Below are 24,422 nucleotides of genomic sequence, written 5' to 3' on the forward strand. Positions count from 1 at the left end.
ATATCTCAAGGATTCCAGAGCTTTATCCCCCTCCATCTTTGAATAACTCTGTGGGATTAACTGTGATAAAACTACAAAGAACTTGAAACATTTCTTTCCTTCTTTCTTTTTCACAAAACTGATGGCTTAATCCGAAGCAAGTGAATTCTAAAGATTTTTCTGTCAACATAACACATTTAGGAAAACCCCAAATAGCCTTGTGTTTTTTAGTTGTTTTGCATTAAACTATTTTCTGAATCTTATTCGCCAGACCACTTTATTAGGCTGGGGCTCATGCACAACAGAATGGATTCCCATATGTTTTGTTTTTTTGTTTTTTAGGCTTTTTTTTTCTTTTTTGAAATGGATGTATTCTAGCAGACTTATCAAAATGAGTTTTTTTAAAAATGTAGGACAGCAAAGTAATATTTTCCTCACCGTTGTGTATTTACTCAGCTGTGGTTCCTCAATTAATGTGATGCCATCAATGAGAACAACAGAACGCAGCTGCAAAATTCCACAGCCTGCCTTATTTCATCATCTATCATCCTGTTACAACCAAACTAACAACCAATATATGTCTGTAATATAACAATGTAGCACAATGTAACAATATGAATCAATGTTTCATTTGCACATACTAAAGTATTTATCCATATCACACAGTATATTCAGTCATTTCATACCCATATTCACTAATTACATTGATTATATTATTAATCTTTTTTTTGGTCTATAGATGTTTACTTTTTTATTTTAATTTCAGATTACTTTCTAAAATAATTTTGTAATAACATTTAAATTTTATTACACTTTATTTCAATAAAAATGGTTTTATTGGTTGTTTCTGATTGTACTGCATAATGGGTTATTTCACCCCCAAATGAAAATTCTGTCATTATTTACTCACCTTCATATCTTCCCATATAACTTTGAGCTGTTTGAGCACACCAGATAAGATATTACACAGAATGGCACTGCACTAAACTATGAAAGTAAATAGACATGGGTGCTGCCAAGCTCCAAATAAACATCATGAAAACAGTGTGAAGTCATATCATGAATTTTTGACAGGAACAACCTGTAATTTCAGTCGTAATCCACAGAAATATCACATCCGATTTGCTCTTCAGCATATGAAACCTAGCCGTGCACACAGAAAAACCAATACGTTTTTGTTGTTCCAAGAAATAAAGTACTGTAAACGATGCACATGATTGACAGAAGTCATTTTTGTGTGAACTATCCCTTTAAATCAAGAGTTTAGGAAGGAGGGTGAAGTTAGGGATTGTGAGGGGAGGCTAGAGTCAAAGTCAATATAAGGTCATGTCAGGATGTCAGGATACTGCAAATATTTCCTCCTCTGAAACATGCGCTACAACACAGATATGAGCAGAATTCACTTTCTGTCTGTAAAACACACATTAGCACACTTAATTAGCTAACATTTTCATCCTCAGTCACACAAAAGGTAAAAGATACCAGAAATGTTAAAAAAGAAAAAGCAAACCTCTAAGAGAGCACTTTCTTCCTTTAAACCATCACCATTTGTGCAGAAATTAGGTCAGCAGAAGTGTGATGGAGTGGGGCTGCCTTTGATGCTGTCCTTTAACCCATAAATACTGCATTGAGGGTGGGAGCAGATATAGCTACTTGCGGTGGAGAGAGACGACTGGAAGCGAGAGGTGAGGATTGATGGCTTTTCTCTGTAACGTGGCACTTTTGTTGTCTAGGGACACCTGATAAGGGCCAGAGGTTCCCTTCATCCCATAATCAAGTTGTTCCGCAGATACCACAGGAACATCATCGTCTCGTTTGAGCAGGAAGTGAGAATCTGCCATGGTCAAATCATCTGTGCTCTAACAGGCAACATCCATTCATCAGAGCTATCTTCAAATGTCAATGCAAGAAGCATCTGTTCCAGCTAAGCAATGCTCATTATGTGTAGAACTGGAGTTAAAAATGAAATATTTTGCTTAAATATGGCTTGTAACAGGATCAAATTCAGCATGAATGCATCAAATAAACATGGTTCAAAAAGTCTCAAATGCTTATTTTCTCTCATCTGAAATGTAAAAATGGGTTTGAGCTGTATCGGGGTAGAGAACAAACAAATGCCTGATTAATCTCAGAGTACTGGCTGAGAAACTAAAAACGCACCGCAAGCCAATTGAAACTGTTAATTAGGTCCTAAGAGAAATGTCTTGTAGTGCAAAATACAATTCATACATTTCATACATTTAACAGATAATTAACAATGCAAGGATATTTTTTGTTGAAGACATCTGTGAGATTTTGTTTCTCGCATTTAATTTTAAGTCGTATCACTTCATCCTCACAGCTAGAAACATTCACAGGAATAAAATGTTAAATTATAAAAAATGATGGGCTAATAAAAATATAATATAAAAAAAGATAGGCTGATAGGTTTTATTTATAGCAATATGAAATAATATAACAATTTAAATGAGCTGTTTTCTTGTATTTTAAAATATAATTTGTGCTTGCAAAGCTGAATTTTCAGTAGTTTCAGCATCACATGATCCTTCAGAAATCATTCTAATATGCTGATTTGGTCCTCAAGAAACATTTCTTAGCACCAAAAGTAAAATGTGCTATGTAATTTTTTATTTTATTTATTTAGTTTTTGTAGAAGTTGTAATACAATTTTTCATTATTTAATGAATAGACAGTTCAAAAGAATAGAATTTATCAGAATTTTGAAATATTTTTTATTCCAAAAAAACAAACAAACAATTTACTAACCTAATAATACAATAATATTTATAATATAGTGCATAAATATATAGTACACTGTATGTAGTTCATAAAACTATAAAACAGAGCTATACAGGCACTCATGTGTGAATATACTCACAACTAAAGGGCGTTGTTAGGTACAAAGCACAGATGGACTGTCATGAGACACAAAGACAGAGAGAGAAGGACAGGTGCACTCTGCAGGAAGTCATGGAGGTCCACAGTATGAGTGTGAAGTCCCACTGCAACAGAATAAACATCACTCTGTAAAGATGAAACTCTCGCAGTCAGTGTCCGCTGTTGAGTTATACCAAACCCACCCTTTCATCCTCACCCTTTCATCGTAGCGGTTATGTTGACACATGGGTTAGAGAAGTCCCCCGCTCCATCTCTGTGTCACTGTCTCCATTCTCAGTCTGTCTTTCAAAAAATATGTTTTAAACAACAAAAACAGAAAGCTCTTGACCCTTATACACACTGATGCTCAAAATAAAGCTCTCATAAAAAAGCACAATAAATTTTAATCAAAGGACAGACAGCTTCTGAGAAAGCAAAGAACATAACATTTTCAAAAATAAACAATTCTACTTACTTTCATGCCCTAAAATGAGCTTAAATGAAGATATATTTTAGATATAAATGTAAACAAGTTAACTTATTAAAATTCACAAGTGCCCAAGCAGACGGGAAAACAGGTGACACACAGCTGTTAATGAATATAATACATTACCATCCTCACAGACATGCTCACATCTGTTTGATAGGCCACAAAATTAAACCACTTACTATTTATGTTTATGGCACTTAATGCTAATAACCTATTTAAAGTGTTTACAATGCAGGAGCTGCAGTACCTGTAAACTTAAAAGGGAATTGAAAGTGCACTATTTTTCCCCACTCAGAAGCCCTCAGAAAAAGATTAATTGAGGTCTAAAAATGGCTGCTGCGACCGTGTGGGTGATTGGCTTGGTAAACAAGCCTTTTTTTTTCAAAGTAGGACAGTTTCATCATTTGGAAAAAAAGACCGATTCTATTTAAAAAGCTAGTAATTTTGAGGACATTGCTTGAGATAATTTAAACAAATAAGCTGTCTGAAACAAAGTATATTATCAGACAAAACATTTTTACCCAAATGACCAGTTTCTGTAAAGGTCCAAAGTGGATTCAGGGCTGCTTTCAAGAGTGTTTTTATTTTCGTAAGCCAAATTGAAGATGTCAGGCAATGCACAGAGGCTTGGCTTCCCACACACTGCGAGGGGAGATTAAATTTTGATTAATTTCTCACAGTTAGAGGTGGCGGCTATGGGCTAGTTTGATGAGCAATGTTAGTCTTACTGTGATCCATGCCACAAGAGAGGTCACTAAAGTTCCACTCGGCTTTAGTTTGACCTGGGTCAACCCATGGTTCTTGCATTTCCAAAACAGTATGTTTAATAACTAACTTCAGGTTGTGCAGAACGGTTGCTTTATCGGAAGAAACATGTTTTCAATAATGTGATTTCAACAGTTGCCTACTTGAGAAATGTATCTTTTTTCTATTCTATCTATATTCTTAAGTGATAATTGGGTGTTGATTACTAGCTTTTATGGAACTGACAGATCTAGTGTGGAGACACTGTGGGATATAGTGGTACATGTATAGTCTGCAACACCTTCAGAAAGTCCATCATTTCCCCCCATGTAGTCTAAAAAACACAACATTATGCATTTTTCTGGAAGCTGCATTTAAATTCCACTATAGGCTCAAAACTCTGTTTGAATAAGCATGATTCTTCTGCATCTGACAGTATTCACATTAAACATTGCTGTACATGTCAGATTCCTCTTCGGATGCATGCAGAAAGGATTACGGCAGATGCTATCATGGTTAATTTGCCATCAATATTCAGTCGCTTCACACTGAAGACTTTTTTTTACACCTCTGAGAGGCTACAAGGTGTTTTTTGCAGCTCTTTGCCTGCAAGGAGTTGACCTTGTCAGTGATATTTCTGTCTGAGTGCTTGGAGGCATCTCACAGACGCCACTGCCAGTTTTGGCAGGTAGAGAAATGGCGGGCTGCCGCAGAAACAGGACCACCGGGACGGGACATACAGCAGATTCCTGCAGACTGAATTTCGGCACGTCTGCAGAATATAGATTGACTGTAAAGCTGTAGCCATACTGGTCTTTCAATGCTGATTTGATAATCTGATTAAAATCTGCTTCAGACAATTCAATTAAATGCATTCAGTGATTACCTGGAATAGCTCACCCCAAAAATGAATATTTTCTAAATTTTACCATCAGGCCATTCAAGATGTAGACGTGTTTGATAATAGGAATAAATTTGGAGAAATGTAGCAATACATCACTAATGGATTCGCTGTAATGCAGTGAATGGGTGCCGTCAGATTGAGATTCCAAACAGCTGATAAAAACATCACAATGATCCACAAGCAATCCATGTGACTCCAGTGCATCAGTTAATGTCTAGTGAAGAGAAAATAGTACATTTTTAGTAAATTTTCATTATTCATTTCAGAATTTTAAATGTGGCAAAAAATAAAATCAAATATAATAAATTCATAAAATGACATTAAATAAAATTAAATAAAATAGTTATGTTTAGAGCTGTCCATGGAATGATTCTTTGAGGAAATCTTTGAGGTTTTTTGAATGGCCCTGCTTTTTATTTAATACTTTATTTTATTTTAAATATGATCTATTTCAGAACACCTTTTGTACATTTTCTAAAGAAAAACAAATCTAACAAAATCTAATTTTAGCAAATGAAAAGCATGCATACTGGTTATACATTTTAAAGAAACATAGAATTTAAAGGCTTTATAAAAGAACAAGACCAAGAAAGAAAGAAAAGAAGACCCAGACCCACACCTAGTAGTCTTAAGACCATAAGATCAAGACTTGAACTCTGCTAGCATAACATTCAGCAACATTTCTTGTATCTTTTCCTACACAACCCTTTCAAATTTCGACAGCATTCATTGCAGGATGGACACTTTTAATATTTACAAAATAAGATTACATCCTTCCACCTTATAAGGGCTCCATTCTAATCTTAAAACAGTTGCAATAATCTACGGTCAGCAGGTCAAGAACACTTGCTGGTAGCTCCACTTCAAACAAATAGATATCTTCATTTATGAGCCAATTTACTTAAGAGATCCCACCAGACAGCAGGCTGGGTACAATAAAAGGAGATGTCCTAATGGAAAAATCTTGTTGGAGGAGCATGAAACGTCATTTAATTTATTCCAGCTCCAGTGAACCATGTCCTATGCTCCTTAACCAACAGCTGTGACTGCGATGACCTATCTCTACGGCTATTAGCATGATGCAAGTGCAGAATCAATGCATTTTATATGCACACCTCATTCATAATGCCATGCTCATGATATAATCATCATAATTAGATTTTATATAATATTATGAAATTATACATTGATTATTATCAACACAGAGGAGATAGTAAACTGAAGAATTTGTACCAAACCAAAAGTGGTATCCTGAAAAGTGAACTCAATACCGTCTGCTAATATTCAGGATTCAGCTGAAATAATGCTCCACTTGTGTCTCTCTTCAAATTGGCCTTTTAAAAACAAAATCAATGCAGTTGTGTCAGATCAATAAGGGATTCCCTGGGGTGATTTCACAGCCTCAGCTGTATCACAAAACATCTTCCCCTTTTGTCAACACTGAGGAGCAGCAGTCTGGATGACCTGTCAATTAGAGGTTTTCTGTCTAGACCTGATGATAGTCCACACGATTGCAAAGCCTATGAGTGAACACTTATGGTGTAGGATTTACTTTGAAACAATTTTCACTTAGAAATCATAAGTAAATTTCACAAATTATTACAAAGAAATGAAAACTAACAAAACTCTTTTTTTAAAGTAAAAAGACTCAAGTAGTATGTTCCTGTAAAATGTACTCCAATAATCTTGGTTTTATTTACATCTAAAAATATATTTTACAGTACTTGAAGGCCTATTACTGCTGCAGCTCTCCTGGTTGTGGTACAAACCAAACTTCTGAATGCAAACCGAAAAAGACCTGCCACTGAATTCTCTTTAATACAAGTTTACAATAAATACACTATAATATGTCAGATATCAATTTTATATGATTTTGTATCACACTTTAGCCAATATTGCTAGGTATTTTGCTAATGATTCTATTTTTTTTTTCTTCTTTCTGAGTCTATTGCATTACATTACATCCTGTCAGTATGAGAGCACTTGGCATGAAGTCAGGGGTAGCTGACAGAAAGCAATTAAATACCTGAACAGCCCAAGGAGGAACCTCCTCCAGTTTAATTCTTTGGCAAATCCTTGGCTCTAAGTGTGGGTGATTCTTAATTATTCCTCAGAGTCCTTTTCACCTGGCTCACCGTATTGAGTCTCTAACAAATCTTTCAGTCTTGGCCCATGTAAATGGTATAGGTTAGGTCCCTGAAGAGGCAAAAGAGCTTCATTAGAAAGACATATTTTTTTCTCTAAAATGAAATGAACTGGTAATTGCTGATAAAAGTTTATTTGGTCATAAAGAAATTATGATAAACTGTAAAAGGGGTATAGTCTCTTTCTTCTATACCCGACAGTTGAATTATTTGACTGAATCATTTCGTGTTTTTCCCTAGTTATTGGTAAATGCATCCAACCATCTGGGATAATGACCAGCTGACTGTACATTATTCAGCTTATTGCACAACTTCTAACTAATAAATATGTGGACTATTGATGAGTAGAAATTATTTTACAATTTTACCTGTATATTATCTATTATATATTATCTTAGTTTTCACTAAAAAAAAAAAAGGTCCATTAAAGTGTGTACAAAACAATTGTCCTTGAAAAAAGACGAACACAACAATAAAATTACAGTAGGCTAATCCTAATATGGAAGTCAGATGAGGTCAATTTCACTAGTCGATAACTGAGACACAATATGGTGCCAGTTGCATTTGCATGAAACAAGAGTGAGCGAGTCTGCGGAGTGATACAAGAGACAACGAATTAGAGCCGGTTTCAGATGCCAACAAGAGGGTTTGCTATAGGCAAATTTAGAAGATGAATATTAGGAAATATTATCGCTGGATTCCACGAGTGAACAACCAGAATCAAGCAGCCTTTTCCAGAGACCAGTGAAATAAGGTATTCTATCAACCTAGTGTTTTAAGGGTTCATTTGTTCTCGAATATGATACAATGTAAGGATCCTTGACACCAAAGATGAGAGTCTTATTTCACTGATATAAGATATTTCCAGAAAATGTCTTCTCAGTCAGAGAATAAAGATAAAAGATTATATTTCCCATCCACATAATTATATTAATTAATACACAAAACTTATTGCATCAGCGTCTAGTCTATAGGCCAGATTTGTGATTTTTCTTTTTTCTTTTTTGCCCTGACTTTCACTTTCTACATACAATCATTCACTTGACATATTCTGTCTTATCAAAAGACAATTTTTCATTTTAATTCCAGTCATTTTCAAAATTTTCAGATCAGAAATGTCAATATCATGTCTTCTTAAATTTCTATATATGAACAAAATACATTTTAGCTATGAGCTGATCTGGGCAAATATGATGCAAACATTCAAGAACAATTTACTAGCCATCTTGACATGAGATGCAAGTAGCCGAAGACAAACCAATAGGAGGATTCTCTGACAAAGACAGATATTAAAATTAATGGGTGAAGTCATAATTTCCCATTGGAGGAGTACTGTATTGTCAAAGAGGCAATCAAACTGCAGATATGAGCGATGGTTCAGATGCCCAATATACCCCTTTAATGTTGTTTTGGGGAATTCTTTGGATTTATGACTCTCCTTAGGTAATTCAGATAGTGATGCCTGTGAATGTTAATGTCCAAGAGACCTAGCATTTGGCTGATTAAAGTCAAGATGAACACTCTGGGCTGCATGTGCCAATGGAGACTGGTTAATTATCCACATTACCCCTAATCACAACCTTCTTTGGTTTTGGCTCATTTGCTCTTTTCTTCAATGATTTTCTATCTATACTGCAACATGTGGCCAGAGACATTTTACATAAAATACCAATAAATTAATAATTTTTTTATTAACATAAATGATCACACACACACACACATACAAACCCCGCGATAAAATAAACATCCCATAATTTGTCTTGGTGAAGAACTTGTTGGCAATAACTGTAATCATGTTTTTTTGTAATTGCATTCCTTGACCTTATCGCTCTATTGCTATTAAGGTTTTGTAATGGAGATCTTTAACATCAAGACCAAAATGAGTCACTCATTTACTTAAAAAGAAGAGGGAATAGGGGGAGACAGAATAGGAATGAGAGATAGAATGGGAAATTAGAATAATGACACTCGACTTGAAAATCATTGTATAAAAAATATCTGAACAAAACTGTACTTTATTTTTGTTTGCGCTGTAATATGCAACATATTTTGCAAGTGTAAATTACAACAAAATTAAGCGATTAACAGATTCTACTCAATTAAAAAAAAAAAGAATCTGAGTAATTAAAAAAAAAAAAAAGCATTTTTCTACTAACTAATTATTTAACATTCACATTTCTATTGCTGGTTTACAATTCATTAATCTGTAAAGTTAACTTCTAAATCAAAAATTACTTTTGAGAAAATCCAAAATGTTCAAATTAAAGTTGATACAACATTACAGAACAATTGCTAACGTTTTTCAATAGACAGTGTATCAAGTCTAAACTCACCTTGTCAGCTTACACTGGAGTCCAAAGACAAATTTGTTAATATATTTCAGTGCACAACAGTTAAACTGTCTTACGAAAGAGAGAAAGAAACAATGCATTCTCTATGAATACTGCCAAAGACATATCAATATCGTATCAGATATAGTGCTACAGCATCATTCGACCCAAAGTCAATCCTTGACAATATCTATGCTGTGCTATCAAAATATAATGAACAAAAAGAAAAAGCACAGCTACTAACATGTCTCGGAAGCTAAACAAAGCTGCCATATTGAAAGTCAAAGAAGAGGAAAAGGCAATACACTCTACGAAAAAGTCAGTCTGAATAGTTGCTTGCAGTAAAGCAAAGCAGAAAAAAAAAATCCATGTCTTTTTTTACGCACAAATAAGCAAAGATGTGTCTTTGTGCTCTAAAGAAGAAATAATGTCTGGTAAGCTTCACCACATGTAGTAACTTCTTGTTGTGTCCACCTGCGTCTGCTTAGTGTCTGAAGAACCGTCCTTGTCCTTTTCGCTGTCTGCCTCCCATAAGTTAATGAGGGGAGGATAGAGTTCGTTTAGGGGGATAGAGGAGGTTTTCTGCATGTACTTCTTTAAGGAGTGATGGTAGTTCTTCCTCTTCCATCGCTTTGCAATGTATAACGTGATTGAGCCCAGGCTGATGATGGCCAGTATTGTGCCCATGACTGCCGCCAGAGCCGTATTGGTGCCTTCTTCAGAGATCTCCACCGCAAACGTAGCATGCTTGGTCGTGACATTGACGCATGACTTCTGGGTCTGCTGGTGGATATTGGAGACCGAGAGACAGACCTCATACTCAGTGGCCGGCTGAAGGTGCGTGAGGTTGTACTCGTGAACATCTACAGGAACTTTAGCCGTATAGGTGATGTGAGGGTTGTCGATTTTCATGGTGGCTGAAGACCACTTCAGATTGGATGTCATGACGTTGGAATTCACTTTCCAGGATACTAAAATTGAGTGGGACTCTGTGTGTTTCACGTAGATCTTCATGAGCTGGGTGCTATCCAGAAGAGTCCCGTTGACTCGAATGGCGGTCACCCGAGTGTCCGCTCCTTCTGTATTCTGAGCCACACAGGTGTAGTGGCCAGAGTCATCCACCTGAATGTGGGATATGCGCAGAGTTCCTGCACTGTTGAGTTGGTATTTATCGGATATGGTATCCATCATGACTTTGTTACCAGATGGGGTCACCCAGTATATTTCTGGTTCAGGTTCAGCCATAGCACGACAGTCAAGGTCTACCGTCATCCCGATGTCTAGGTTGAGGTGATTGGGGAACGTGTCGTGAGAGATCATTGGCAGACACTGGCCTGAAGATTCACGAGAAAGTACGTCTCTCACACGCTGACCTCTAACCTCAAGTGGCATGGCGCAGAACATGGAAAGAGGCTCCATAAAACGAATGGTTGTCTTGTTCGAGCTCATCCATTGAATTACACAGTCGCAGCGCAGCGGGTTGCTGTGGATACTGATCTCCCTCAGGTTGGGCAGGGACTCCGCCGTTGCTTCGTAGAAAGAGTTTAGAGCGTTGTTATTGAGCATTAGACTCTCTAGTGATGGCAAGTCACGGAATGCTAAACGGCTCACGTAGGAAAACTTGGGGTTGTTGGTGGCTTCGAGTTTGGTCAACTCTGGGAGGTTATCCAGCGCAAAGCGATCAATGGACACAAGTTCTCCCATGTTGTTAATACCAAGTTCTTTCAGCCTTAGCATGTTCTTGAAGTCGCCCTCTTGAATTTTATGTATTGGATTCTTGTTCAAATCCAGAAATTTCAGGTTTGGAAGCTTCTGCAGAGCAGTCTGTGGCACCCGGACTAGTTTATTATCATAGAAGGAGAGACTCTCCAGGTTGTCTAGTCCAACAAACGCATTGCCTGGGATATCAGTGAGCTCCATTCCTGCCAGGACCAGGCTTCTTAAGTTGGTAAGAGGTTTGAAGTTCAAATCCAGGATGCCAACCACAGGATTTTCCCCAATCATCAGGATCTCCAGGTTGGGGGTTGATTCAAACCAGCGACTGTCAATGGCCTTGAGCCTGTTGGAGTTCAGATGGAGTCTCAGAAGGTTATGCAATCCAGCGAAGGCATTTGGTGCAATGGAGCTGATCTGATTGTGATTAATGTACAGCTCCTGTAGATTGGTAAGGTCTTGCAAGCTGAAGTCAGGCATCTCGACTATTTGGTTTTCCTCCAAGTGAAGCGTTGTGAGTTGCGACATGTTGGTCAGGCCGATATCCTGGATGTTGCTGAAGTTGTTCTGGGACAGGTCGAGTTCTGTGAGATTCAGTAACTGTTCCAGTTCCTCACTAGTTCTGGCAATGTAGTTACTTTGCAGTAGCAACACCTGCGTGTCAGCGGACAAGTTCCCGGGGATGCGTGTAAGGTGAAGGTCATTGCAATCAACAGTAGTTGCTTCTCTGTAGGTGGACTGGGGTGTGAACCAAGGCCGGATCTCGCACACACAAAGCTGCGGACATTCTGTACTCTGAACTGAAGAGAGGCCAAGTAAAGCCAGAAGCAGGAAGAAACAAATCTTGCCCTGCACAACAAAAAAGAAAGTCCCTCTTGCCATTCTGACTGTTCTGACTGTAAGTGTTTATCCTCTCAGATCTGAGCTGGAATTCCTATAGCGCCAAAAAGATGGGGAGGTGAGATTCTCATTCAATAGAAGTGTTGCAGAATAGCCCTTTTATCCCTCTGAAAGCTTGAACAGTGGAGTTAAAGAGCTTCCAGAAGACTTAAAAGAGTGTAGTTCCCGTGGGCTCATATAGGTTTGAAACTTCCTCACAGCATGAATCTTGGACTGGAGAGTTGGCCTAGAATAAAAATAAACAGAGAAAAGCCTGTTACAATAATTAATGGAAAGATTCCTTCACGTGAAAAATTGTGTTATGTAAACATGTCCTACAAACATGTAACAGATATGAGTTGAAAGCAGAAAAATGGATTCAAAAAATAGAAACAATGTTTCTACACATGGATGAAGCAAAAATTGCACCGAAAAAGAAAATTCTGAAGTATTTAAGTATTTTCCAGGTAAAATGCATGTCCAAAAAAAGAGATAAATGTACTTGCATTGACAGATTTTTCCCCACATTTTTTTCATTATGAAAAAATGTATTTTACTTGTTTACCACTATAAACTTTAAATTATAACCGAGTTTTAAGCAGATATATCTAGATTAACCACATAAAAAAATTACTAAATGAGCTAAGCATTATGTAGAAAAGATATGAAAAATCACAGAAGTAGGCGAATATTTTTTATATTTTGTAGGCGATATTTTTGTTCCAAATACAAAATACAATAAACCTGTGTACAAATATAAAGATAAAGTGAAAACCAGAGGCACAGGCTTTTGTTTACTGCAATCTGACATGCATGAAGTGGTGGCTCAAAGATGAAAGAAATGGTGACCGAAAGAAAGGAAGGCAATATTATTCCTCAGGTGATCAAAGAATTGCTATTGTAAACAAAGACTGAACTTTAGTGAGGTGTAGAAATGACTCTGTACATTTATTCATAGTCTTTCCTGTCAAGATATTACCATACCCTGATTCAGAATGGTTTTCCATCTTAAATAACTACAGTATTACATCTCTTGCAGCAATTATGTAAAACAAAATACATAAAAATAAGATATTTATATTACACAAATGTGAACCATGACAAACCAATCATATCAAATCAGGTAAGCTTGACTTGATTCTGCATGCTCGGTAGGAAATATGTGTTGTCCTAGATTACGGAGGATAATTTAACACTAGAAGGGCTTTTGAAATTTGGAATGAAATAACCGAGCATATTAAGCATCCATCGCAAGCAAAAGGCACAAAAAGGTGGCATGTTATTGTGTCTTTGACAGAGCAGTGAACGGGGCATCTGCTATCCCATATGGTGCTAATGCTGACTCAATCACACAAACAGCAAGCCAAAGGGATTTAGTCCTTGCCAAATACCACCTACATTAAGAGCAGATACTCCTCCACAAAAGTTGCTCAGCCTTGTTAATGTTTCTTAACGGCAAGATTCAAAACAACTGAACTACACTTCTCCTGAAAACATAAGATTTAAAGAAAAAAATTTGAAAGATTTGAAAAAAATCCACCCACATGATATTTAGATTACATATGCCAACTTCAGAAATATGTTCACTTCAGAGCTTTGGAGTCTCTCATGAAGTTGAATCCACCAACAAATACAAGCTTGATCTCATTCTCCCAAGAAAATGAATGGAGGAAACATGGTACAGCTGGTGTAAATGAGTCCTTTAATGTGAGAGTGGAAATCAATAAGAGGCCTGATCTCCCCCCTGTGGCCAAGGGAGCATCAGGGCAATTTAGAATGAGAGCTGAATGTAACTGCCAGTCTCAGCAATTCTCATAAACGAGTGCAGTACACAGATGGGACCCGGCCTGTGTTATCGGAGTTATCAGCACCATCCTTAAAGTATTTCGTAATGCAATACAGAATGACACCTCACACTGAAAATGGCACTAATCTAGTGAAAACAGAAGCCAAATCAATAAACTAATTGAAGAGATGACTTTGGAAATTCACTATTTTAATATTTAACATTTTCAGTCCATTTATCTTATAGGTTTGAACAAGAAAAATGACACAATAAAAATATACAATTATCTAGGTTGTAATACAATATGTCACACAATGACATGTGAAATATCTTAATAAGGTAATTAAGATGAAAGATTAAACTTATCTGTAAAATTTTAAGAGAGGCAGATGAATGAATGAGATGAAAGAAAATAGAAGGACTAAAGTGTTCCATCATTTTCCAGGAATAGCAACTAATTAACTGATTTTCACCAGAACATGATCCATGCTTTCCATGGTACTCAATTCGTTTAATGTCTTAAAGGGATAGTTCAATTCTGTCATCATTTTAACCCACCTAACCTGTATGACTTTTTTTCTGTATTACAACAGAAAATATATTCAATGATGATTTGTCTTTGATATAAGGAAAGTCAACGGGGTCCAAAACAACACTGGATCGCACTGATTTTCATTATTAGGGTGGGTAAAGATGACAGAATTTTCACTTTCGTGTAAACTGTTTATAATATATGTGATATATAAATATTTGTGACCCTGGACCTCAAAACCAGTCATAAGTAGCAGAGGTATATTTGTCCAAATAGCCAACATTGTATGGGTCAAAATAATCGATTTTTCTTTTATGCCAAAAATCATTAGGATATTAAGTAAAGATCATGTTCCATAAAGATATTTTGAGAATTTCCTACCATAAATATATCAAAACTTAATTTTTGATTAGTAATATGCATTGCTAAGAACTTAATTTGGACAAATTTAAATGAAATTTTCTCAATATTTAGATTTTTTTGCACGCTCAGATTCCACATTTTCAAGTAGTTGTATTTCGAGCAAATATTGTCCTATCCTAATAAACCATACATCAATGGGAAGCTTATTTATTCAGCTTTCAGATGATGTATGAATCCCTATTTCAAAAAATTGACCCTTATTACTGTTTTTGTGGTCCATGCAGGGTCACATATAAGCTGCTACTGTTATGGCATTTTCTATTGTTTAAAATCAGTAAACAGTGGATCAAATGCACCCCATATATTCTGCCATTTTATTATAATTTATTATTTTATATAATATGTTTAATTTTTACCAATACTGAGGTCAATCTGAGATTCAGCACTTAATAGCAGTATTTACCAAAGTGGAGGCCAAAACCTTTCCAGTAAGTAGGATAAAGTAATCCAGAGATCACAATTTAATTTAAGACTGTATCTCGGGCTTAAAATTAAGCCACAATTCCAGCTCTGTTTTTAGATTAAGGCTTAGTTGTTTTTCTCTAGTTAAGAGACATTACTTCAGTTTTATTAATTCTTTTGTGAGCATTCTATTGATAATTTGGAAGCAAAGTTACTAAACAAAACTAATGTTGATGCGGAGTGTTTTAGGGTTCAAATAAGCCTAAAAAATAAGTCAGATGCTTTAAATTTTTTCTTTAAAGTATATGGCCTCATAAATCAGGATATGTAAGTTAGGATGAGGTTATTATAAAATGATGGCTACAAATGAAAACCTCATTAGAAGTTGCAAACAGAGAATTACTCTCTTTTCACATTTCAATAGCGGTATTTTGGAAAAACTGTGCACAGGCTGCAATTATGAATGGAAGAAATATGATGTAACAAAACAAACATATTTCTCACAGTACCTAAGGACCACACAAATAGGACACCCTGATGATCCTCATAAATATTCCATCTTTATAAGTAAACAGGATCTAAATCCAAATTAATGGCTATTTATGCCATTCCAACCTCATTAGGTGAACTTCTGTAACCAGCTTGCTTCCTGTTGCCCAGCACGTCATCCTGAACTTCCCCTAGTCTTAGATAACAAATGACAGCTGTGAAATTCAATGGGAGCCTATTTGAAACACCTGCCATTTCAGATCACCGACAGATGCAGATCTGTTCTCTGCAGAGAGTGAAGACTTCTGTTTTGAAGACACGTCTGATCTATGGGTCACAGTACTGCTGTGTCTGACAGGGTATTATTTCAAGTTTGAGGAAAATGAACACTTGAAGCCTGCAAGTTTATTTGAAGTGTACACTAAGAGCTAAACCGAGATTTGAGTGTGATCCCGAGTAGCTCTTCGTTTCGATGCCCTAAATATTAAGTGAACTTAAGTGATGACAAACATACAAGTTTGTCAATGAAACTTCCAAAATGGTTGTAAAAACAAACTTTAAAGATATTTAGGCAAAGAAGATGCACTAAAACTACCTCCTAAATAAGCAACTTGAGCACCGTAAAGTGCACTTTTTAAATCTCACAGAAAATCAATATTTTAACTACTACCAACAACACTAATGGGTTTGCTCGTATAAAAATAAGGGTATTTGGATTGGTACGCAAGCCTGAGCTAATGGCAAGGATCCACACAAACATTAGAACACATCATTTGTTGTTTGTTATTTGATTCAGTGATTCATCAAGCCACTTATGAATAGCAACAGAAAAAACAACTGTTGTTGCTACAGGGCTGATTGTGTTTCTCACAGCCTACAGGACTTAAAATATCCTGAAAATACATTTCCAGGAAACTGTATTTGCTTTTCTAACCGTCTATATGCACACAGCTTTCTGTGAAGGCAGAGGAAATACATTCCCAGCATACAATACAAAAGTCCAAATAAACAAGTGGAGAAACCCAAAAGGCCTGCTAAAATGGCTGACAACGTCATCTCCAAAAATGACCATCTTGTCTCTAACTCCAGTCTTTTCTCTGCTAATCTCCTCAAGGGGCTCACTTCCTAAAAACCTTCACAGAAAGTGACTGAGAAATTAACGGTAATTAATTTTATTCTTGGATCAAAAAGGCTTTGCAAAGGGCCAAGAGAGCAGATCTTTTCACATCCAACATTCAAGACCGTCTACGCTTGCCAACTCTTAATCTGAGGGGTATTATTAATTGCATGGTTAATCATTGCTTTGCCCAGGGTTGAACTGTGGGGTAATGGCATGGGCGGTAAAGTGCTATAGAGATGGGGACTATTGCGAATGGCATAAAAACATTGATTTTTGATTGACTTCTGATTGCCGATCAAATGGAGTCCTCTGTGTCACTGCACAAAGATGAGTGCTGAGAAGCAAATGCACAGGAAGCCCCAAAGGTCCCATTTCAATTATTTTCAGCACTGTGTGTTTCAAACCATTTGCACTTATAAACATCACTGAGTGGGATTACCAGAATTTGTAATATATAAAACACTCAAAATCCTCAAATAGCATTCAGAATCATTGCGTGTGAACATCAAGTTGAATCTTCCATAAAAGATGCATGTTTTGAGATTTATCCTAATATATATTCAAAAAAGTTATTAATTTGGTTAAAAATGTTGCATACTTGAAACAGCAACTTATTTTCTTATAGCTAATCAGCTTAAAATGAATATGTGTATTACAAATGCTGTTTAAACTAAATATTTATATACATAACTATTTAAAAAATGCATTATGATCATAAAATTAAATTAGGTGATTTGATGAATTTATAAAAAAATAACTATTAAAATTCATGCATTTATGAGAGCAGTGAGAAATGTCTTTTTTTTCTCCATCTACTGTCCAAACAGATCTTTTGCTACAGTGAATTCTTAACCAGATAATGGTTGCAGAATTAGTCAAACAGCTGCTTGGTCGATTCCACTCTTTATCTCTGTGACCAACACAAAAGACAGACTTATTCTTCACCACTGACCACTGTTACTTCCAATCCCCCCCAAAAAATGATAAGTTCCACTACAAGAGCTATATTATTGTAAAAAAAATATAATAATAATAATGTTGACAGAACAGTTTTTATTACACTGCTATTAATTACACATCATAATATGTTAATATTTATTTTGCAAAATGTTATCGTTATATATTATGAATGAACATTTATATTAAACAAAGTATAGGATAAGAGCCATACAATCCCTAAAATCCACTGGGGGAAAAATGTTACCCTTTAGGACGTTTTAAAGACGTAACCACCTGCAGGCTATTGTCTTCATCAACACATGCCCGACATTTTCTTTACGTTGTTGTTGCTCATGAGGACGCTTCTCTTCAAATGTAAGAAAACAACTTCTGCAACAGACGCAACAGCTGCAACAAGGGGTGGCGTCCCCAGGGACAATACAAACCCCCCTCCTCAAACCTCATTATACATCCTTCCCTGACTAAAAGACGTCTTCCCGTGTTTATTGTCTTTCCTAGGGAAGTCGTGGCGTCTTATTTCGAACGAGTAAGCAACGAAACATCTGCTGGAGTGCCTGGACATTGAGATGCAAATCACATTTTTGCATCGCCAACCAGACCCCATGCGCGCGCCTGCGGTAAGCCAGCAATAACGGGATCTGATCAAAGTTTGGGATCGATTTCCGCCACAATTACAGTGTAAAATCACTCTCAGCAGGCTAAATATAACAAACGAGTGGCTGTGAAGAATTTAAATAATGCAAACGGCATAATCAAGTAGAAATAGAAGTTAAACTGATACGCCAAACAAGACTCAACCAAATGCTTTACGCATGATGTTTTATCGTTGCATGCATTCACGTTGATGTAAAGCTTTAAAAAGTCACCCGTTTACCATTCCCATCACATTCTGCTTACTCCTAATACACACACACATACGTGGTAGCATAATCTTATACCAGGCTATTGTTCTGAGAAATACAACATAGATTGTGTGAACTCATAAATAAACCATAAACTAAGAAAAATTACACACGTTTTGCCCTTGAACATCTCAAGCGCAACAGCCGATGCGTCCTTGCTATAAATGCAGTAAATCACGCCGTATGGCAGGCCATTTGAACATTATTCCTTAAAACTATTTTTTTTATAACAATAGTTCTTATTCTTATTTTTTTAGAACTGCATTTATCATTCTAATTACTAGTAAGTTATCCAATGTTGACTAGTAGCCTATCACTTAATGTATTCTCTACATACTAGTAGCTACTTATTCCTTTGCTACTAGTCAGCTATCCAAACAGTATTTTTTAATTTTTTTATTTAACCAGGACGGTCCCATTGAGATACAGTATCTCTTCTACCAGGCAGTCCTGATCAAGATAGGCAGAAAAGGACAAAGTTACAAAGAAATACATCATTGTTCACCACACAATGAACAAACAAAAAACACAATTCAGTAAAAAGTAACTAATCCATTGTTGGTACCAGTTTGCAAAACGTTGTTACTTAATTCTATATATGGACTCCTAATTTTCCTATTAGGAAAAAAAATAACTTTTGGGAAAGTTTATAGCTTATAATGAATAATTTGCCTGCTAGTATTTAATAGCTGCTTGTGGAACTGAACAAGATATAGTCACTACTGGATTTATTCATAATAATTTTAAGAACTAAAATATGGTTTATTATAGTACTATTTATAAATAAGTATTATTTATAAACAAGTATTAATATAAAAAGAGACAGTATTTAAATGAATAAATGGTAAAACGGCTTGCCACACACCTAATCCATAGAAGAGAAGCCCAAAAAAGCAACATAGAGACCATCTATTTTCAGTTTACAAGAAGGAAACATTTTTGGGTGACTTACTTTAAAACCACAGCTCATTCTGACAGACAAAGGTTTTGCAAGTAGCTCCGTTTTTTTATTAATTTATTTATTTATTATTATTGCACTGCGAAAACCTGTTTAGTTGCCCGTGGTTCTGGTTTAACGTGCACAGATGAGAATAGTATATGGATGCTTCAAAATCTATCTGAGCATACCTCTTTGGATTGCCAGCCTACACTCTCCGAATGGCACTGAAGTCCTCCCTCCGCGCTGACTGATTGCACTTTCAGTATCTAGATACAGTATCTATGTCCTTGCGAAAGAGCACTGAAAGAATATCCACAGATAATAAATACCATCTCGTAGCTCGTAAGTTCCGTATAATGAACTGCTTTACAGTGGCATCGTTTCGTTACATCCACTCCGCGAAAATTCATGTGCAACCTTCGCCAAGCGCATGGTCAGGTTTTGCATGGATCTTTGCGACGGGAATCCGCTGACTGGCTCCCATCCGCCGTGTCTCCGTGTTACTGTGGAGCCCGTGCTGCGTCGCCAAGGAAAATATGATGACAGCACCTGGCGCTGTCCGGGCGAGTCAGCTGATTCCCGAGCAGGCGATTGGTTGCTAGCCGGTGGCTGTCACTCGATTCCCAAGCAGAGCGCCATCTGTTCAGGGATTGTTGTGATGCGAACAAAGGCGGGCACTGAGGGGAGCGCGGTGGGGATAACGCGGGGCGTGGAAGCTGAAATGCTAAGGAGCTGATATTCTCTTATGAGAACGACTCCCTCCTCTTTGACGTAGTGATGGAGGACTCTGCATGGTGTCCCACTCACCAAAGATTTACAATGAGACAATGTCCCTTTGTTCGGTGCCTCACTTTGAGGAAAGTTCTTCCTAATCCATCCATCCATGTGCATTGTCTTGGATTTTCAGACAAAATTTCCTGTTTTAAAACAAAGAATACATAATAGCTTATAAATGGAAAACATTTAAAAATGTATTTAATTAAAATTAAATGTAATTAAATTATTAAATATTTAATTAAAAATCAAATTAATTTGTGTGGAGAATAGGAATAGAAAACTTTTTGCTCTACATAATATGCCAAAAATACATAAATAAATTAATAATTTAGAAAAAAAAAATCCCAGGAGACGTGGTGGATGAAAGCATATGCGAGCATAAGCAGTCTGCTCACATAAAGCAAACACTTGATAAGTGGAACAAAAAAACATCATGCAGTAGGGGTGATTCATTTCCAATTCAGTTTTGAAAGTTTTTTTTTTTTTTTGGAAACTAATCAGATTCATTATTAGTGTTTTGGAAATTGGTGATTTCTGGAGGAACACATGCAAAAAATACCAAAAAAGTAACACTTTACAGTAAGGGTTATTTTTAACATTAGTTAACAAGATTTTACAAAGTTTTTTTAAAAATACTTCTAAAGCACTTATTTATTATTTTAGCGTTTTTAAAATCAAAATATTAATTATGTTAGTATTATTTAATGAGCTAATTAACAGTTACAGTGTTATTTCCTAATGTTAACAAAGAATAATAAATACTACCAAATGTGTTGCTCATTGTTAGTTATTGTTAGTTAATGCATTAACTAATTGGACATTATTGTATGGCATTACCAAAAATGTTACAGCCTGATTCAAAGGCACATGTGACTAAACATCTTCTGATCTCTACTGTATTTAGATACCACAATTACCCAGAGAGTCAATGAGTTTAAACTGCTGGATGAATGCGTAGGCGCCTTTTCTGAGTCACCTTCACATATAAGTGGAGAACTGGAGGCAAGAGGAGAATACAGCTACTGCATTGCCTCCCCATGGTATTCTTTAGCCCCATTGAGAGATACAGACAGATGGAGTGCTGTCAGTGTTTGTGTGTGCGTGGGTGGGTGCACATAACACAGGGAAACTTTTTGAGGTCACTGTTGCCCTGAAGGCCTTAGCTGGCAGGTATAGAAACACTACTGGCTAGATTTGCATTGTGATAAGATGGTGAAGATCAAACACGTGCACCCACATTACTAAACCATTATCTTACAACATTCATACAGTGAAAACTCTAGGAATAATTAGCAAAACAACACCTTTTATGTGGGAACATCTAAGTCAAAAATTATTATACGACTGAATGACTATTAGGTTACACCATCAAATATTTCAAGAACCAGTTCAGGTAGAAATAGCTGCAGACTAAGACCTTAAATAAAAGTAAATTAGCCACCACTGACATTTTACAGCCTTGCTTCAGTTGCAGAAAAATTGGGATCACACGCATTGATTGAAGATATTGATTTATTCTATTAAGATGAACAGTAAACAGAATTAGATATGTCTGTTTTAGAGGATTCCCTCAGTATGCTAACCATGCTCAACAGGTTCAGTCAGTTCATGCGTGAATATCTAAATCTATAAAATGATCAAATCAGACTCAGCAACAACACATAATATTCAAAAAAGGAATCTGAAATACCGAATTCCATTATGAAAAGTACTATCTATAGAATGATTTGTATAGTTTTTTTTTCCTTCTGCTAAATATCTATTTTTTAATTCTAATATGGAAAAGGCATAATTATAATGCAACACAGATGCTAACAATAATGTAATAAACATTTTCTACTTTTTGGATGAAATCATGAAACTCTGAATCAGTACTGCTAGCATTAGAATGGCCACCATCTTATTCAGACTGACACAGAGGTTAACAGAAGTTAAACCGGAGCCTAGGGTTAGTCTAGCTATCTGCCACAGTGAGATTTAAAATCAAGTATTTGTTGTGAGAGGGTTCACAGAAGCACTGAGTCAGGCGGGACCTGTGGATATGGGATGCTGGCAGAGGTCAGTCTGTCAATAAGGCCACATTAGAGTCTTGGCGTGCTGTAGAAGTGAGACAAGAGGACATGGTCCTGTTCAGCAAACTGCTCTTTAGACCGCACATGCATTCAGTGCCACTGAAACTGTTACAGGAAAATCAAAAACTGTATGTTCTTAATATTGCCCCAGAAAACAACTGAGAAGCTACGGAGCAGGTTTGTTAAAGCTCATTGCTGAAGTGTTCACGTACCTCTGTGTGAGTAAAGAGAATAATGGGTTTAGTGTGAATCTGTGTAAATATGTGAGCTCATTTTGTGCATCCCTGATCAAATGATCAGCTTTTAAATTCTCACACGGTCACCTGAACACAAACCTACACAACTACACACACTTATGCACAAGATACATGGTCCAAAGCAGACAGGCCCACATTGTCCTGTGATTCACTATTTTACAGTATCAACATTATAGCTCAAGCACACACATTTATACACACAAGTACTTAAATAGCTTATTATATATGCACTCTTCTGTAGACAAGAACATTTTCTCCATGGCATTCTCATCTCTCCAGCCCACTCCAAGAAAGAACTCCTACATAATGCATTGCTTCTCCTCACAAAACCTCTCAGATTCAGAGAATCATCACGCTCTCTAGTCTCCAAACCCAGACTCCATGCATGGCCTAACCTGAATTAAGAGCTCAAGCTGAACACATTCAGATGAACCTGGGCAGACAACTAACTATTAGAGAGCAGGGAATTAAGACTAATTTGAATAAAGCTTAGAACTAAAAGCAAATGAAATAAGGCCATCATTCTTTTTATTTTAAACCTATCAATAACTTTAAATTAGGGATAATGGTCATGGGGAATGTGTTTGCTCAAGAACCAGTGAAGGAACAGATTAAACCCCAAAAGCATGAGAGCACCAGCTGTATTGCTGTTTCTCATGGGTGGGAGGTGAAAAAAAGTCATGGTGGTCTCTCCTCTCTTCTTTCTTTTCACTCAAGAAAAAACTATGATTGATTTATTATTCAATAACATAAAAATATATTTATGCCCAAATTACATTTAAAAATAAGGTAAACAGTTCCAAATCAGAGAGAAAAGGTCACATTATTGTACTTGTAATTAAGACAAAAGTGAAAGAATGTACCATGGTATTCTTTGAAGACGCTTTGTAAATACCATGGTATATGGTAAGAGAAGAATATAGTAATCATTCACTACTATGTATTTATCAAATTGGTAAACCGTGGTATTGTGTCTGATGAATCTCTCAAGAGATGGATAACAGTGTCTTCATACGTGCCCCTCCTCCAACAAAAAAAACAAAGAGAGAGACTTGATGGCAAAATCTCTTGTCTTGGGGTGACAATGGTGACCATGTTTTGGGTCAGGGTTATGACCTCTTGCACAGAGAATGGATAAGAAGAAGAGAAAGGGTGGGGGATTCTTTCAGGGAAAGAAATTCTCTCACATAGAGCAGAGAGAGCTCATGCCTGCACAGCAACGGTTGCCAGGAAGATTGGATGCCTTGATAGTTCTTCTCTCGATGGCAGAATCTAATCCCCTATAGCAAAGCATGTTCACATGTCAACTCAGTCTTGCTCTCCCACAATCTCAGCTTTATATGAAGTGCACAGCCAGACTGTAATTTCCCCCTATTACAAACAGAATTATACTTCCTACTTTCTTCAGGATCGAGGTTCATAATCATGAAAGTACCAAACGAATTAGTAGCCTTACAACTGGTGCAATGCAGAGCCACAAATCACATGCACACAATTATTGCTATTGTTCATCCCCTCAGGAAAATGCAATAACAAAACACTTGAAGCCTGATGAGCACAAGCAGAAATGTTTTAGATTTAGTAGAATAAAAAAGTAATTGGATAAATTGCCAAAGAACAGTGTTAAAACTCTTGTTTTCTTGTTTGTTAATATATTGAACAACCTAATATACTTTTAATCAAGATTTTCTTTTTTTTTTGT

The 24,422-nt window shown here is 36.4% G+C and overlaps 1 protein-coding gene across 2 annotated transcripts in view; it reads right to left on the bottom strand.

Annotated features, from left to right (window-relative positions):
• Window positions 1-9,125: 9,125 nt before the first annotated feature.
• Window positions 9,126-24,422, bottom strand: part of lrrn1 (leucine rich repeat neuronal 1) — a 46,720-nt gene continuing 31,423 nt past the window's right edge. The window contains exons 1-2 of one of the 2 annotated variants that reach the window (XM_079378328.1): window positions 19,803-20,121; window positions 9,126-12,307 (exon numbers count right to left, since the gene is read on the bottom strand). In XM_079378328.1, the coding sequence (XP_079234454.1) occupies window positions 9,910-12,063 (2,154 nt within the window). In that variant the 5' untranslated portion in view covers window positions 12,064-12,307; window positions 19,803-20,121 and the 3' untranslated portion in view covers window positions 9,126-9,909. Of the gene's footprint in view, window positions 12,308-19,802; window positions 20,122-24,422 lie in introns of those variants that run through there. The other variant, XM_079378327.1, reaches the window with a different exon arrangement.

This window comes from Barbus barbus, assembly GCF_936440315.1.
Source record: "Barbus barbus genome assembly, chromosome: 25".
Classification (NCBI taxonomy): domain Eukaryota; kingdom Metazoa; phylum Chordata; class Actinopteri; order Cypriniformes; family Cyprinidae; genus Barbus; species Barbus barbus.